The sequence below is a fragment of the Nycticebus coucang genome, chromosome 15, assembly GCF_027406575.1.
Source record: "Nycticebus coucang isolate mNycCou1 chromosome 15, mNycCou1.pri, whole genome shotgun sequence".
Taxonomy (NCBI): domain Eukaryota; kingdom Metazoa; phylum Chordata; class Mammalia; order Primates; family Lorisidae; genus Nycticebus; species Nycticebus coucang.
The window spans coordinates 32,974,582-32,989,534 of record NC_069794.1 but is presented as its reverse complement, the minus strand read 5'-3'; the positions used below and the strand labels follow the sequence as shown (position 1 = coordinate 32,989,534).

The following is a 14,953-nucleotide window of genomic DNA, read 5'->3' as shown; positions in this document are numbered from 1 at the left end:
GGATTGAGAATAATTCCTAGATTCCACGTATTTATGTTGTGCTTTCCTCCATCACCACAATCAGCAAGAAATGTCTATTCATAAACTACAACTTTTAAACCATAAAAGTACTTTAAAACTTACCCCCCTGCTGTTTAAATAAAGACTGAACTACAGGCTACTATGTGTGCTTCCTAAGAGAAGCTATTCACTTTTTAAAAATTATAAACTGACAATTTTTAGTTGTATAAATTTATGAGATACAAAGTAATGTTATGATTTATGAATACAATGTGGAATAAGTAAGCTATTTAACACATATATTGCCTCAAATACTTATCTTTGGTGGCAAGAACATTAAAAATTTATCTTAGCAATTCTTAAATGTACAATACACTAATATTAATTATATTCACTTTAAAATACTTCAATTGATGAGTCTGAGCTCTTACCTAGGACCTCAGGTGGCTCTGACTGGAGGCCTTCAGGCTGCTGACCCTGAAGCACGTTGAGCAGAGCTTGGAGACTCCTGAGACACAGGGATGGATGAGAAAATCGCATCTCCTTGATCAATTCAAAAACTTCACAAAGTCCAACCTCAATAATCTATTCAAGATGAAAAAAAAATTATACTTTGTAACATGTAAGTTAATGACACTTTCTAGGAAGTTTAACTGGTACAAGTTACTTCCATGGAAAATGATAAACGATTGATATTTAAAAGGCAAAAATAAGAAGTCGTGTTTTTTCTTTCAATTAGTATTTTTACCATGACAATTTAGAAAACTATCTGGTTACACGGAAGGCTAACACTGCTGATCAGGACTAGAATTTGTGTGTTTTTCCCACTTGGCTATTGTAATTTTATCGGACTCACATGTGAGAACCTAATTACATGATTTGCATGAACCTAGTTGCACTATTTAAAAAGTTTTAGCATAATGAAGCCATAATAAAATATCCTGAAAATGCTTTGTAACAGTGAACTAGAGAAAAGATTGCATTCTTACTCAGAAGAAATAAACAGCATTAATTTATAGTTCATTTGGTTGTAGTCAAGTAAAACTCAGTACTTTTTTCATTTAAAGTCAATTTAAAAAGCAAATTTTCACCTTAGCATTTTCTATAATGGTATAACCACCATATTATTATTTATAGGTGGTATCCCTTATTCTTATACAATGATTTTTAAAAGAATTTAAAACTTCTTAGCTAAAAATATCACCAGTTCTACTTTAATCATCTTATTATTCCTCACAGGAGCAAGAAAAATCTGATTCAGTATCTAGCAAAAGAAATAAATCTGTAAACTAAAGATTAAGTAAAATGTAATGAACTAGTATAAAGACATACCTTCAGAAAACAGATAAAACAAGAAACAATGAAACTCCATTTCTCAGTCAATGTCAGTATTTTGAGAACCAGATTTATAAGATCTCATCAGTAGGTATTAGATTATTTGGAGAAGCAACAGGAAAAGTTAAAATAAGACTAATTAGTAGAAATGCTTCAAAGCATTAAATCTATTGGATACAACAGTGGGTGAATAAATATTCTCTCTGCTGAGATTTTTGCACTAACTTACATATTACCTAAATATCTCCATAAATAATTTGCACTTAATTTGTGCAACTCACCACAAAAGACATAAAAGTATACTAGACCTTGTCCTCTAACAGTTTATAATGTAATGGGGTAAATGAGTCATGTATATAATTCTTATCTAGTCCACACCTCTTTTACAGCACGTATGGTGTACTATTTTTGTTTCCATTTATCCAACTATACTATGGTCTCCTTATTAACAAGGAACCTTAAATAGTTTAAACATTCAAATGGTTTAAACCTTAAGTGGTTTAATTCCTCATGCCTAGCCTACCATCTAGCACATGATGCACACAAAATTAATATTTTAATATTCAGTCAATTATGTGCTTTACCACTACATCTCAGAAATACATTTTCCAGACAAGGGTCAAATCAGATGCAGACAATTCAACTGCACTTCTGATAATCATTGTAAGGTTTGTGAAAAATACTGATATAACAAGTCAAAATAACTCATAGGACTTTCTTTAGAAAAGCTACCTATAATTCTAGCAGGCTTGATTATAACTAAATTCCAGAAGAGCTTGCATAGAGTTTCATTGATTAAATATATAAGCAATGAAATTTTTCCATTTGATATAGTTCCTTTCCCTGGAATAGACTAGAAAATAAAAACATGCTGTCCAAGATTTCCATCTGCTTATGTTCTTACAGAAAAGAAAAATCTGAAGTCAACGATCTCCTAGGTATAAAACATGGAGCTCTATTCTCAGGCCAGCAGACTTCCACATTCTATCATTCTTAAGACTGCCCTACTTTACTACCAACAATGTTCTAAGAAGATTTTTCGCAGATGACATTTTTAGCTAGGGATCATTTACATAAATATGTTTCCTGTAGCAATAGAGAAATTATTGAACCTTGGCACAAAAAGTGAGGCTGCTTAATGAGCAGATTCCTGATCTCTGGGTAAGTGTAAGGTGTAATAACAAATGTATGACAATAGGCAATTCAGGTAACCCGTGTAGGAACAGGGCACTAAGCTGGTTTTAGTGAGACAAACTCATAAAACTTTAGTAACAACAATGAAAACAGAATTCTTCACTTGTCTAGGTTAAATACTACAGATTCTCACTAATCATCCATACCTTGATTCACTGTAGACTTTTCTTTTTAATAAGCAGGGAAAAGTAATTCATGTCCAGAATCATAATATGTATTCAATACACAACAAAATAAAAATCAACCTCAAGTTTTCCAGCTATTAAAGAATTATTAATATTTAGCTCTGAAATACTGAACAGAAGTACCAAACAAATCTTAAATAAGTCTTTTTCTGTTGTTTGGCAGAACATTTTATAAAACATGAATACTTTCAAGTTGGATTTTACAGTTTAAAGCCTATCTTTCAGTCTTGGAAACACACTATACTTGCTCTTCTCTCAATATTAGGAGGAATATAAGGAGGAAAAATGTATTTTTTTAAGAAGGAAAAATATTGTAGCACAATTACAGTATCGTTTCATTTGTCTAGAAATATATTTTTAATGTGTGCACCAAAAAAGACAAAAGAAATAAAAATGTTTATAATGGGCATTTTTTGGTTAATGAGATTTCAAAAAATATTTCTAATTTCTATTTCCTTATAAAAAAGTTCTGCATTTTTCAAATTATCCATAATAAATATATACTGCCTTTATAATTAGCAAAAGTAATAAATGACTTTAAAATAAAAAATAATTAATTGTAATAATAAAATAACACACTAAGCTTCAATACTCAGAATGATAAACTGTACCTAACCACCCAACACATGGCTTTCTATTTCTCTTCAGAATAGTTTTTTAACTATTTTACCTTTGCTGTTGTTTTCAAATAATCAAATTCTGAAGGCTGGTATTATACTTCGAAGATGAAGGAACACAAAACCCAAATAACTACCTGAATCAACTAATCCAAGTTAAAGGTAGGAAAAGTGAGATAAAAACACACTTGAACACCAAAAAGAAAAATAACATTAATGGGTCTCAAGGTTTTATTTTGTTCTCCTCAAATTATATATTTCCAAAAGTTACTTTACTATTTCACTAGCAAGTGTGAATATAAAAGTTTAGTTACACTATATTTATATTTAATAATTAACTCTTTGCCATTAAAAATTACATCTTTTTCTATTTAAAAATTCTAGAATCAATGTCCATACTTATAGAATACATTTGAAAAAGCTCAAAAAGAAATCAAAATTGGATTTATATATTATCATGGTGTGAACTCTATAGTAACCCTGCCTTTTAAAACTGTCTGTATAAAGCAAATAAATTGTATAAAGCAAATATTTGGTAGAGATAATATTTACAAATAATAAAAAATTTAATGTCTAGGGGAAGGGAGATAGTAGAGTAACAAGAAGAGGAAGGGAGAAAGTATGAGTATGAAACATCAAAGTTGCTATCTTCAAATATACAAATTTATCTACCACTACTACCATCTTCTTCCCTTCTCATACACTCAAGGAAAAGATGTTCGTTCAACTTGTCAAAGCTAATTTGTTTTTTCAAAACAATGTTCTTGATTCCTTTCCTTCCTATCTGTCAAAGAATTTCAACTGTGCCCACACAATGGAAACTCTCAAATCCATAATATATTCCCAGCTGGCCCCTTTTCCTTTGGACGTCAGTCCTCCATACACATGGGACTTTTTACATTTACTCAAAATCAGTACATGCAGAACTAAACTCAACCATCATTTCAGCCAAGCACTGTTCTCCCTCCAGTTCTCCGTCTTTAAGTAAATGGCATCACCACCCAGAGCCTTTAAGAATATGTTTAGATTTCACCTTCTCTTTCAGCCTTCATGGTCAACTAATTACCAATTCCTGTCCATTTGGCTTCTTAACATTTCTTATACTCAAAACATTGTCACTACCATAATTCCAACCCTCACTAACATTTCCTAGACAACTGCAACAACTGACCACTGTTTCCTCTGCCTCTCACCTCACCACTCTTGAGTGGATATGCCTTATCAGTACCCAGGTAATCTTAACTAAAGTAGAATGCAAGTCTCATCCTCTTTCACCAAAAATCTTTAGTATTTCCTGTTTACAAGACAATATCTCAGTTACACGACACATCAGGCCCTCTGTGACCTAGCTCCTCTCTAACTCAGTTCCCGATATATGTCAGCCCGCATGTAGTCCTTCCTGCCTTCCTTTCACTGCACCTACACACTCTATAAACCCGTCTGGCACTAGAAAGCAAGTTACGTACTGACCTGCTTATTATACCAACTAGACAGTGCTTTCTTAGGACCAGAAATTATATCTCGTTTTTTTTGTTGCTAAGGCCTAATACAATTCTGGGTACAAACTCAAAAAACGGTATACTGAATTGAGGAATAAATAAATTAGTCTATGTAAGTTGACATCTTTTAATAAAATATGTGGCATGACTAAATATGAAACATCCAAGTTGCTAATAGCCACAATGTAAGGGTACACAGCACAGCCCCAAGTGAAGAAGGGCTCAACTACAAGTTGAACTTCACCTTAGAAACACAAATAATGTAACCTAATCATTTGTACCCTCAATCTGAAATTTAAAAAAATAAAAACCAAAAAGTCAAGAATGGGAAAAATAAAATTGTATTACAATGACACTTCAACAACAGATAAAAACTATCTTAATCGTGAGAAAAAAAGGAGTATGAGAAAGAAACCTCACGTGAGAAGGAAAGGAATAGCCACATTATAGGGGGAGCAACAGAGGACCAAAGAACCCACCTGAAACAAAGAAAAGAAAAAAACTGAAACAAAGGACAGCACTATCTGGTGCTAAGGCACAGAAATGGTCAAAAGGGAAAGAAAAATGTCACCATGTTTTCCAGGATCTCAAATTCCCATCACTTTAATCCCTGAAGATCTTATCTCTTGCTTAGTGTCAATCCTTCAAATCCCTCTTGCTTACTATCAATCCTGTCAAATCTTCCTGCAAATAGCCAAAAAAAAAATCATCTAAAAGTTTCATTTCACACCTGTCCCCTGACCCACAGCATTCCAACTGCCACTGCATGCAGGCATCTCTTGGCTTCTTCCTCTCACCTTATATCTCAATCATCACATGACCATGTTCATTTTCTAAAAAGTTCATTACTTAAGATATAAAGTACTTCTTAATAAATTGAAAAGTTCCATGAGAAGTCAAATTCATTTGCATCTATACATTTGCTTGTTTGCACTAATCTGACACTTAATAGCTATCACTTATTAAGCATTTCTTTGTACTTAAATTAAATTCATTTAAATCGTCGCTATATCCCTGTCAGGTAGATATCAGCCACAATTTAAAAACGATAAAACTGAGGCACAGATATGCCAAACACTTTTTTCCCAGGATCACAGAGCTAGTAATTTTAATAATGAAGGTTTGAATCTAAACAGTTTGGCTTCATACATAACCCATGTTCTTAATCTCTATATCCTGCTGCCAGGCAGGTCAGTACTTGATAATAACTCAGTATTAATCTTTTGGGCTATCTGATATTTTTAAAATTTTCTTTAAAAAATTTCCTTTTGACTCTTAATTGTGCTAAAAAATGTTATATAATTAAAATGAAAAATGTTATCTTAACAATGCCTGTTATTGGCTCAGTGCCCATGGCTCAAGCGGCTAAGGGGCCAGCCACATACACCTCAGCTGGTGGGTGTGAATCCAGCCAGGCCCCGCCAAGCAACAATGACGGCTGCAACCAAAAAGTAGCTGGGCGTTGTGGCAGGCGCTTGTAGTCCCAGCTACGTGGGAGGCTGAGGCAGGAGAATCGCTTGAGCCCAGGAGCTGGAGGTTGCTGTGAGCTGTGATGCCACAGCACTCTACCCAGAGCGACAGCTTGACGCTCTGTCTCAAAAAAAAAAAAAAAAAACAAACAATGCCTGGTATTTTCTTTAATACTCACTTATCCTCGTGTTTTAAAACAGTCCAAGAATCTGTTGTTCTTGATAATGCAATATCTTTTGATTTGAACTATGGTTTACTGTTCAAAATCTGCATACCTTTGTAGAAGATTTCTCTGGGCTTTTGTTATCCTTCCCAATATGGAACTTAAGCAGTATGATTACTACACTACTGTGTGACTCACCCATACAGAATGGTGTTCTAACTAAAAGCAAATCACATAAGTCCTACAGCCTTATATCCTAACTTAACTGTGTTTTTCCCCCACAATCTCTCCTAATTAAGCATAAGAAATTATAATGAGAGGTCGCACAGTTCTACCTGTGGGACCTTCTCTGGAAAAGAGAAGCATGTTTGTTTTAGGTTAAAGAAAGAAGCTAAGAGAGTAGGTACAGTTAAGACCCTGGAGACAGAGGGAACAAGAAGGGTACTGCTCATTTTCATTTGAGATGGCTGATTAAAAAGCTGAGGGCTTTAAGGATACAGAGAGTCAGAGAGAGACTTCTGGACCCCAAGAGGAGAACAAAAACAGTGGAAAACTGGCATGGGAACTTAAAGAGCAAGAAGAAGTGAAAGGAAAATAAGAGCAAGGAAACAGATAAAAGAAATCACTCATGAGGAAGAATCAGCAGAAAACTCCAGGCAACATGAAGAACCAGTCCAGAACAAGGGACAATGAGGTAGCTACTGCAGAGGATTCCACCAATAAAGAAATGTTAGGAATGACAGAAAGGGAATTTAGAATATACATGATGGAAACAATGAAGGAAATGATGGAAACAATGAAGGAAACTGCTAATAAACTGGAAAACAACCAAAAGGAAATCCAAAAACAGAACCTAATAAGAGATGAATGATATGAAGAATATAGAAAGGATATAGCAAAGCTGAAGGAAATGAAACAGTCAATTAGGGAACTTAAAGATGCAATGGAAAGTATCAGCAACAGGTTAGACCATGCAGAAGAAAGAATTTCAGAGATAGAAGACAAAGTCCTTGAGATAACTCAGATAGTAAAAGAGGCAGAAAAGAAGAGAGAGAAAGCAGAACGTTCACTATCACAATTACGGGACCTTATGAAGCGTTCCAACATACAAGTTATAGGAATCCCAGAAGGGGAAGAAGAATGCCCCAGAGGAATGGTAGCCATACTAGAGAATATTATAAAAGAAAATTTCCCAAATATCACCAAAGATTCTGACACACTGCTTTCAGAGAGATATCCGACCCCAGGTCACCTCAACTCTAACCGAGCTTCGCCAAGACACATTGTGATGAACCTGTCCAAAGTCAAGACAAAAGAAAAGACTCCGCAAGCTGCCAGACGTAAGCGCCAGTTGACCTACAGGGGCAAATCCATCAGAGTGACTGCAGACTTCTCTAATGAAAGTTTCCAAGCAAGAAGACCATGGTCATCTACCTTTAATCTACTTAAACAGAACAATTTCCAGCCCAGAATTTTGTACCCTGCTAAGCTAAGCTTTAAAATTGATGGAGAAATCAAATCATTTCTGGATATACAAATGTTAAGGAAATTCACCACAACAAGACCAGTTCTACAGGAAATACTTCAACATGTTCTACATACTGACCATCACAATGGATCAGCAGCAAAGTAAGAACTCAGAAATTAAGGGACAGAACCTAACCTCCACACTGATGCAAAAAATAAAACTAAACAATGGACTCTCACAAAATAAGATGAATAGAAAAAACTACACTTATCAATTATCTCAATAAATGTTAATGGCTTGAATTCCCCACTGAAAAGACATAGATTGGCAGACTGGATTAAAAAACACAAGCCATCCATTTGCTGTCTGCAAGAAACACACCTGGCTTCAAAAGACAAATTAAAGCTCTGAGTCAAGGGTTGGAAGACAATTTTTTAGGCAAATGGAATTCAGAAGAAAAGAGGAGTTGCAATCTTATTTTCAGATTCATGTGGATTTAAAGCAACTAAAGTCAAAAAAGACAAAGATGGTCACTGTATATAGGTCAAGGGAAAAATACAAGAAGATGCTTCAATTCTAAATATTTATGCACCTAATTTAAATGCTCTCAGATTCTTGAAACAGACCTTACTCAGTCTGAGCAATATGATATCCGATAATACCATAATAACAGGGGACTTTAAGACTCCTCTTACAGAGCTGGACAGATCCTATAAACAGAAATTAAACAAAGATATAAGAGATTTAAATGAGACCCTAGAACAACTGTGCTTGATAGACGCATATAGAACACTCCATCCCAAAGATAAAGAATACACATTCTTCTCATCACCCCATGGAACATTCTCCAAAATTGATCATATCCTGGGACACAAAACAAATTATCAACAGAATCAAAAGAATTGAAATTTTACCTTGTATCTTCTCAGACCATAAGGCACTAAGGGTGGAACACAACTCTAACAAAAATGTTCGACCCCACACAAAGACATGGATATTAAACAATCTTCTGTTGAATAATAGATGGGTGCAGGAAGAAAGAAAACAGGAAATTATTAACTTCCTTGATCATAACAACAATGAAGACACAAGCTACCAAAACCTGTGGGATACTGCAAAAGCAGTTTTGAGAGGAAAATTTATCGATTTAGATGCCTACATTTGAAAAACAGAAAGAGAATGCATCAACAAACTCACAAGCCATCTTATGGAATTAGAAAAAGAAGAACAATCTAAGCCTAAACCCAGTAGAAGAAAAGAAATATCCAAAATCAAATCAGAGATCAATGAAATTGAAAACAAAAGAATCATTCAGAAAATTAATGAATCAAGGAGTTGGTTTTTTGAAAAAATAAATAAAATAGATAAACCATTGGCCAGACTAACGACAAAGAGAAAAGTAAAATCTCTAGTAACCTCAATCAGAAATGATAAAGGGGAAATAACAACTGATCCCACAGAGATACAAGACATCATCTCTGAATACTACCAGAAACTCTATGCCCAGAAATTTGACAATGTGAAGGAAATGGATCAATATTTGGAATCACACCCTCTCCCTAGACTTAGCCAGAAAGAAATAGAGGTCCTGAACAGACCAATTTCAAGCACTGAGATTAGCAATAAAAAAGCAAACAACAAAAAATGCCCTGGTCCAGATGGCTTCACTCCAGAATTCTATCAAACCTTCAAGGAAGAGCTTATTCCTGTATTGCAGAAATTATTCCAAAAAATTGAGGAAGAAGGAATCTTCCCCCACACATTCTATGAAGCAAACATCACCCTGATACCAAAACCAGGAAAAGACCCAAACAAAAAGGAGAATTTCAGACCAATCTCACTCATGAATATAGATGCAAAAATTCTCAAACAAAATCCTAGCCAATAGATTACAGCTTATCATCAAAAAAGTCATTCATCATGATCAAGTAGGTTTCATCCCAGGGATGCAAGGCTGGTTTAACATACACAAGTCCATAAACGTTATCCACCATATTAACGGAAGCAAAAATAAAGATCATATGATCCTCTTAAGAGATGCAGAAAAAGCATTTGATAAAATCCAGCATCCTTTTCTAATTAGAACACTGAAGAGTACAGGCATAGGTGGCACATTTCTGAAACTGATTGAAGGTATCTATGACAAACCCACAGCTAATATTTTACTGAATGGAGTAAAACTGAAAGCTTTTCCTCTTAGAACTGGAACCAGACAAGGTTGTCCTCTGTCACCTTTACTATTCAACATAGTGCTGGAAGTTCTAGCCAATACAATTAGGCAAGACAAGGAAATAAAGGGAATCCAAATGGGAGCAGAGGAGGTCAAACTCTCCCTCTTTGCTGATGACATGATCTTATACTTAGAGAATCCCAAAGACTCAACCACAAGACTCCTAGAGGTCATCAAAAAATACAGTAATGTTTCAGGATACAAAACCAACGTCCACAAGTCAGTAGCCTTTGTATATGCCAACAACAGTCAAGATGAGAAGCTAATTAAGGACACAACTCCCTTCACCATAGTTTCAAAGAAAATGAAATACCTAGGAATATACCTAACGAAGGAGGTGAAGGACCTCTATAAAGAAAATTATGAAATCCTCAGAAAGGAAATAGCAGAGGATTTTAACAAATGGAAGAACATACCATGCTCATGGATGGGAAGAATCAACATTGTTAAAATGTCTATACTTCCCAAAACAATCTACCTATTCAATGCCATTCCTATCAAAATATCAACATCATACTTTCAAGATTTGGACAAAATGATTCTGCGTTTTGTATGGAACCCGAAAAAACCCTGTATAGCTAAGGCAGTTCTTAGTTATAAAAATAAAGCTGGGGGCATCAGCATACCAGATTTTAGTCTGTACTACAAAGCCATAGTGGTCAAGACAGCATGGTAATTGCACAAAAATAGAGACATAGACACTTGGAATCGAATTGAACACCAAGAAATGAAACTAACATCTTACAACCACCTAAACTTTGATAAACCAAACAAGAACATACCTTGGGAGAAAGACTCCCTATTCAATAAATGGTGTTGGGAGAACTGGATATCCACATGTAAAAGACTGAAACTGGACCCACACCTTTCCCCACTCACAAAAATTGATTCAAGATGGACAAAGGACTTAAATTTAAGGCATGAAACAATAAAAATTCTCAAAGAAAGCGTAGGAAAAACACTGGAAGATATTGGCCTGGGGAAAGACTTCATGAAGAAGACTGCCATGGCAATTGCAACAACAACAAAAATAAACAAATGGGACTTCATTAAACTGAAAAGCTTCTGTACAGCTAAGGAGACAACAACCAAAGCAAAGAGATAACCTACACAATGGGAAAGGATATTTGCATATTTTCAGACAAAAGCTTGATAACTAGGATCTATAGAGAACTCAAATTTATCCGCATGAAAAATGCCAACAATCCCATATATCAATGGGCAAGAGACATGAATAAAACCTTCTCTAAAGAAGACAGACGAATGGCTAACAAACATATGAAAAAAGCTCATCATCCCTATCTATTAGAGAAATGCAAATCAAAACCACCCTGACATACCATCTAACCCCAGTGAGAATGGCCCACATCACAAAATCTGAAAACTGCAGATGCTGGCGTGGTGTGGAAAGAAGGGAACGCTTTTACACTGCTGGTGGGACTGCACTCAAGCTAGACCTCCCATTTGATCCTGCAATCCCATTACTGGGCATCTACCCAGAAGGGAAAAAATCCTTTTATCATAAGGACACTTGTACTAGACTGTTTACTGCAGCTCAATTTACAATCGCTAAAATGTGGAAACAGCCTAAATGCCCACCAACCCAGGAATGGATCAACAAGCTGTGATATATGTATACCATGGAATACTATTCAGCTATTAAAGAAAATGGAGACTTTACATCCTTCATATTAACCTGGATGGAAGTGGAAGACATTATTCTTAGTAAAGCATCACAAGAATGGAGAAGCATGAATCCTATGTACTCAATTTTGATATGAGGTCAGTTAATGACAATTAAGGTCATGGCAGGGATGAAGGAAAAGCAGAGAGAGGGAAGGAGGGAGAGGGGTGGGGCCTTGGTGTGTGCCACACCTTCTGGGGGCAAGACATGATTGCAAGAGGGACTTTACCTAACAAATGCAATCAGTGTAACCTGGCTTATTGTATCCTCAGTGAACCCCCAACAATAAAAATAAATAAAGAAATAAATAAATAAATAAATAAAAGCTGAGGAAGTTCACAAAACCTTTAATATCCTACCTAAGAAGCATGAGGCAAGTCGTATGCTGAGAAGAAGCTGACAGCATGATTAAGGGCAGCGGTGCACTTAGGAAGAGTTAGCCATCACAAGAGGTGCAAGAGAAATCAGACCAGGACTATAGGTTCCATCTGTGCTGCTATTTCCAAGTAGTAAAATGTATTTACATCATCTCTCATGCACATACACAAGTTTTCAAGGCATAGTTTTAAGACATCAGCTTAGGGTTAAATCTACTAAGTGTAGAATATAAATGTCTTAACACAATAACTAAGAAAATGCGGTGAAGGCTATGTTTACAAGTTTGATGGAGGTATTTCAAATTGTATATAAAACCATCACATTGTACCCCATAATTGCATTAATGTACACAGCTATGATTTAAAAATAATAATAATAAAATTTAAATAAATAATTAAAAAATCAGTTTAGGGAAAAGAATAAGAAAATCTATAATAAATAATAATAAATAAATCCTTTTAAAATACGTGTATATTTACAAAAAAGCAACATGGAAGAATCTTATAAAGGTATAGCTTTAAAAATATGACTATATTTTACCTATTCTTTCATTAGAAGTCACATGTGTTTTTTTCCCTAAACAAGGGGAGCCAGAATATCAAGAGCACAATTGTAAGCTCAGGCAGAAAAGGAAAGGGTCTCAGCTCTGCTGCTGCACAGCCAGGAACCTTTCTAGTTCCATTTCAAGAAAAATAACCATGCATACCTGCATCCAAGGCTTCCTCCTTGGCTTTTGGCAGTTTGTACTCTCTCCTGTGCCCACTTTACTGTCAGCCTACTGGCTTAAAGCTCCTCTGCCATCTGCCAGAGCTCAATGACACTATGCTAGCATTTCCACTCTACTACTTTTGTACATTTTTAACATCCCCTGTAATATATTCCAATCCACTGATCTCCCTGCCTGGACTTTCCAAGTACTCCCCACTGAGTTACCAATTATTGACTTGGTTAGAACTCTAGTTTTAAAGTGCATAGAGTTTTCCTAGTCTGCTCCAAACCATTTTTATCCATAAGCCATGTTATTTCTAGTGCACAATTTTACAAAAAACAAGGTATTTTAGCAATGTATATATCACATTATAGCTAGAACACTAGTAGTTTATGCATCTAAATAGAATTCACTGGCTTACCTTCGGAAGCTTGATAGGGGGCTCTTTGGATTCCTCCTCTTCATCACTGTCTGATTCTCCACTCTGTACAGAGTTCTTAGATGCAGCTGCCAATGATGTTTCCTTTTTCTGCCACTCCAGGACGCAGTGACGTACATTGCAGTAAATATTGAAAGCAGAAGGGTTGCTATGTAGTTTGATATCTGGTATGATGACTGCATTCTCCAAGTTTTCAGACTGAAATATAAGACAGAAATTTTCAATTTTACATTCCTTGCCATTATCATCAATTCCCACTTTAAATAAAAAAGTAAAGATCAAACAAGCTAAACGACTTGCAAAAGTCTTGTAAGTGACAGAGCAAAGACAGTCTAAATCTACAGACTTAATTTCTAGTATCCTTTCTACAACACTTCACTGTTTTTTGAGTAACACAGCAATAACTAACCTAACAAGGGCTGGGAAAATATAGGCAAAGAACTTTGAAATATCTTTTTATCCCACTGGTAGAAATAGAGCCACTAAAGCTTACCTGCTGGAATATCATGTCAAAGGAAATTAATTTGCTGCCTTTCTAAGAGATACTGGACACACTGTACAGCTCAGTGACCTACTAGAAATATTGACTACATTCTGAATTCTTTTAAAGGTAGATACAGGGATTTATACACAAATTAGGACTCCAGAAAGTAAAAGATAAATTTTCATCAATTCTTCTCATTTCACTCTCATTCACTGAGTAACAGTAATGCCAAGAAAATTACAGATTATTAACATACGATTCCCTAAGCTACTGCCACTCTCAGGTTCTATGAAGGCTAAAAAGTCATGTGCTTGGTAATTTGTTAAAACTAAACAATTTCTCTTTTTTGCCCAGTATTTTATTCATCAGACTGCAACCACACTTTCAGGATCAACATTTACACTGTAAAGAAGTGCTTTAAGATATTTTACAAATGCAAGTTGCAACAATTAAAAGTATGATGAAGAAGTATCTACAATAAACAAAATTAGACCTCAAGTACCAAAAACACTTGGTCCTAAAATTCTACCCTTCTTCCATAAAAAACTGAGAAAGAATAAAATATTCATATTTAACAAAAACTTTATTAAAGTTAAATTCTCATACAACTTGTAAGTATGTCCTCTAGAGATATTAAAAGGAAGCAAATATTAGCAACCCAAATCTAACAATATATAAAAAGTAATACATTACGACCATCTGGGGTTTAACCCAGAAACAATGTTCATGTAACAATGGAAAAGCAATCTGTTTAATTCCCCATGCAAATAAAAACAACAAAGAAAAAAATAGAAAACATTGCAAATAAACACAGAAAAGGCATCTGACAAAAATCAATACCAATTCATGATTAAAACAAAGTCTAAGTAAATCAGGAATAGAGGGGAATTTTCCCACAGCTAACATGGTAATAGACTGAATGCTTTCCTTCTAACTTTGTGATGAAGGCAAACATTTCTTTTTTTTTTTTGGTAGAGACATAGTCTCACTTTATGGCCCTCAGTAGAGTGCCGTGGCCTCACACAGCTCATAGCAACCTCCAACTCCTGGGCTTAGGCGATTCTCTTGCCTCAGCCTCCCGAGTAGCTGGGACTACAG

The 14,953-nt window shown here is 35.2% G+C and overlaps 1 protein-coding gene across 16 annotated transcripts in view; it reads right to left on the bottom strand.

Annotated features, from left to right (window-relative positions):
• The window catches only part of MYCBP2 (MYC binding protein 2), a 309,994-nt gene that overhangs the window by 253,099 nt on the left and 41,942 nt on the right, over positions 1-14,953 (bottom strand). For all 16 annotated transcript variants that reach the window (XM_053563137.1, XM_053563138.1, XM_053563143.1 and 13 more), the window contains exons 3-4: positions 13,354-13,569; positions 432-585 (exon numbers count right to left, since the gene is read on the bottom strand). In XM_053563137.1, coding sequence (XP_053419112.1) covers positions 432-585; positions 13,354-13,569 — 370 coding nt within the window. The remainder of the gene's footprint in view (positions 1-431; positions 586-13,353; positions 13,570-14,953) is intronic.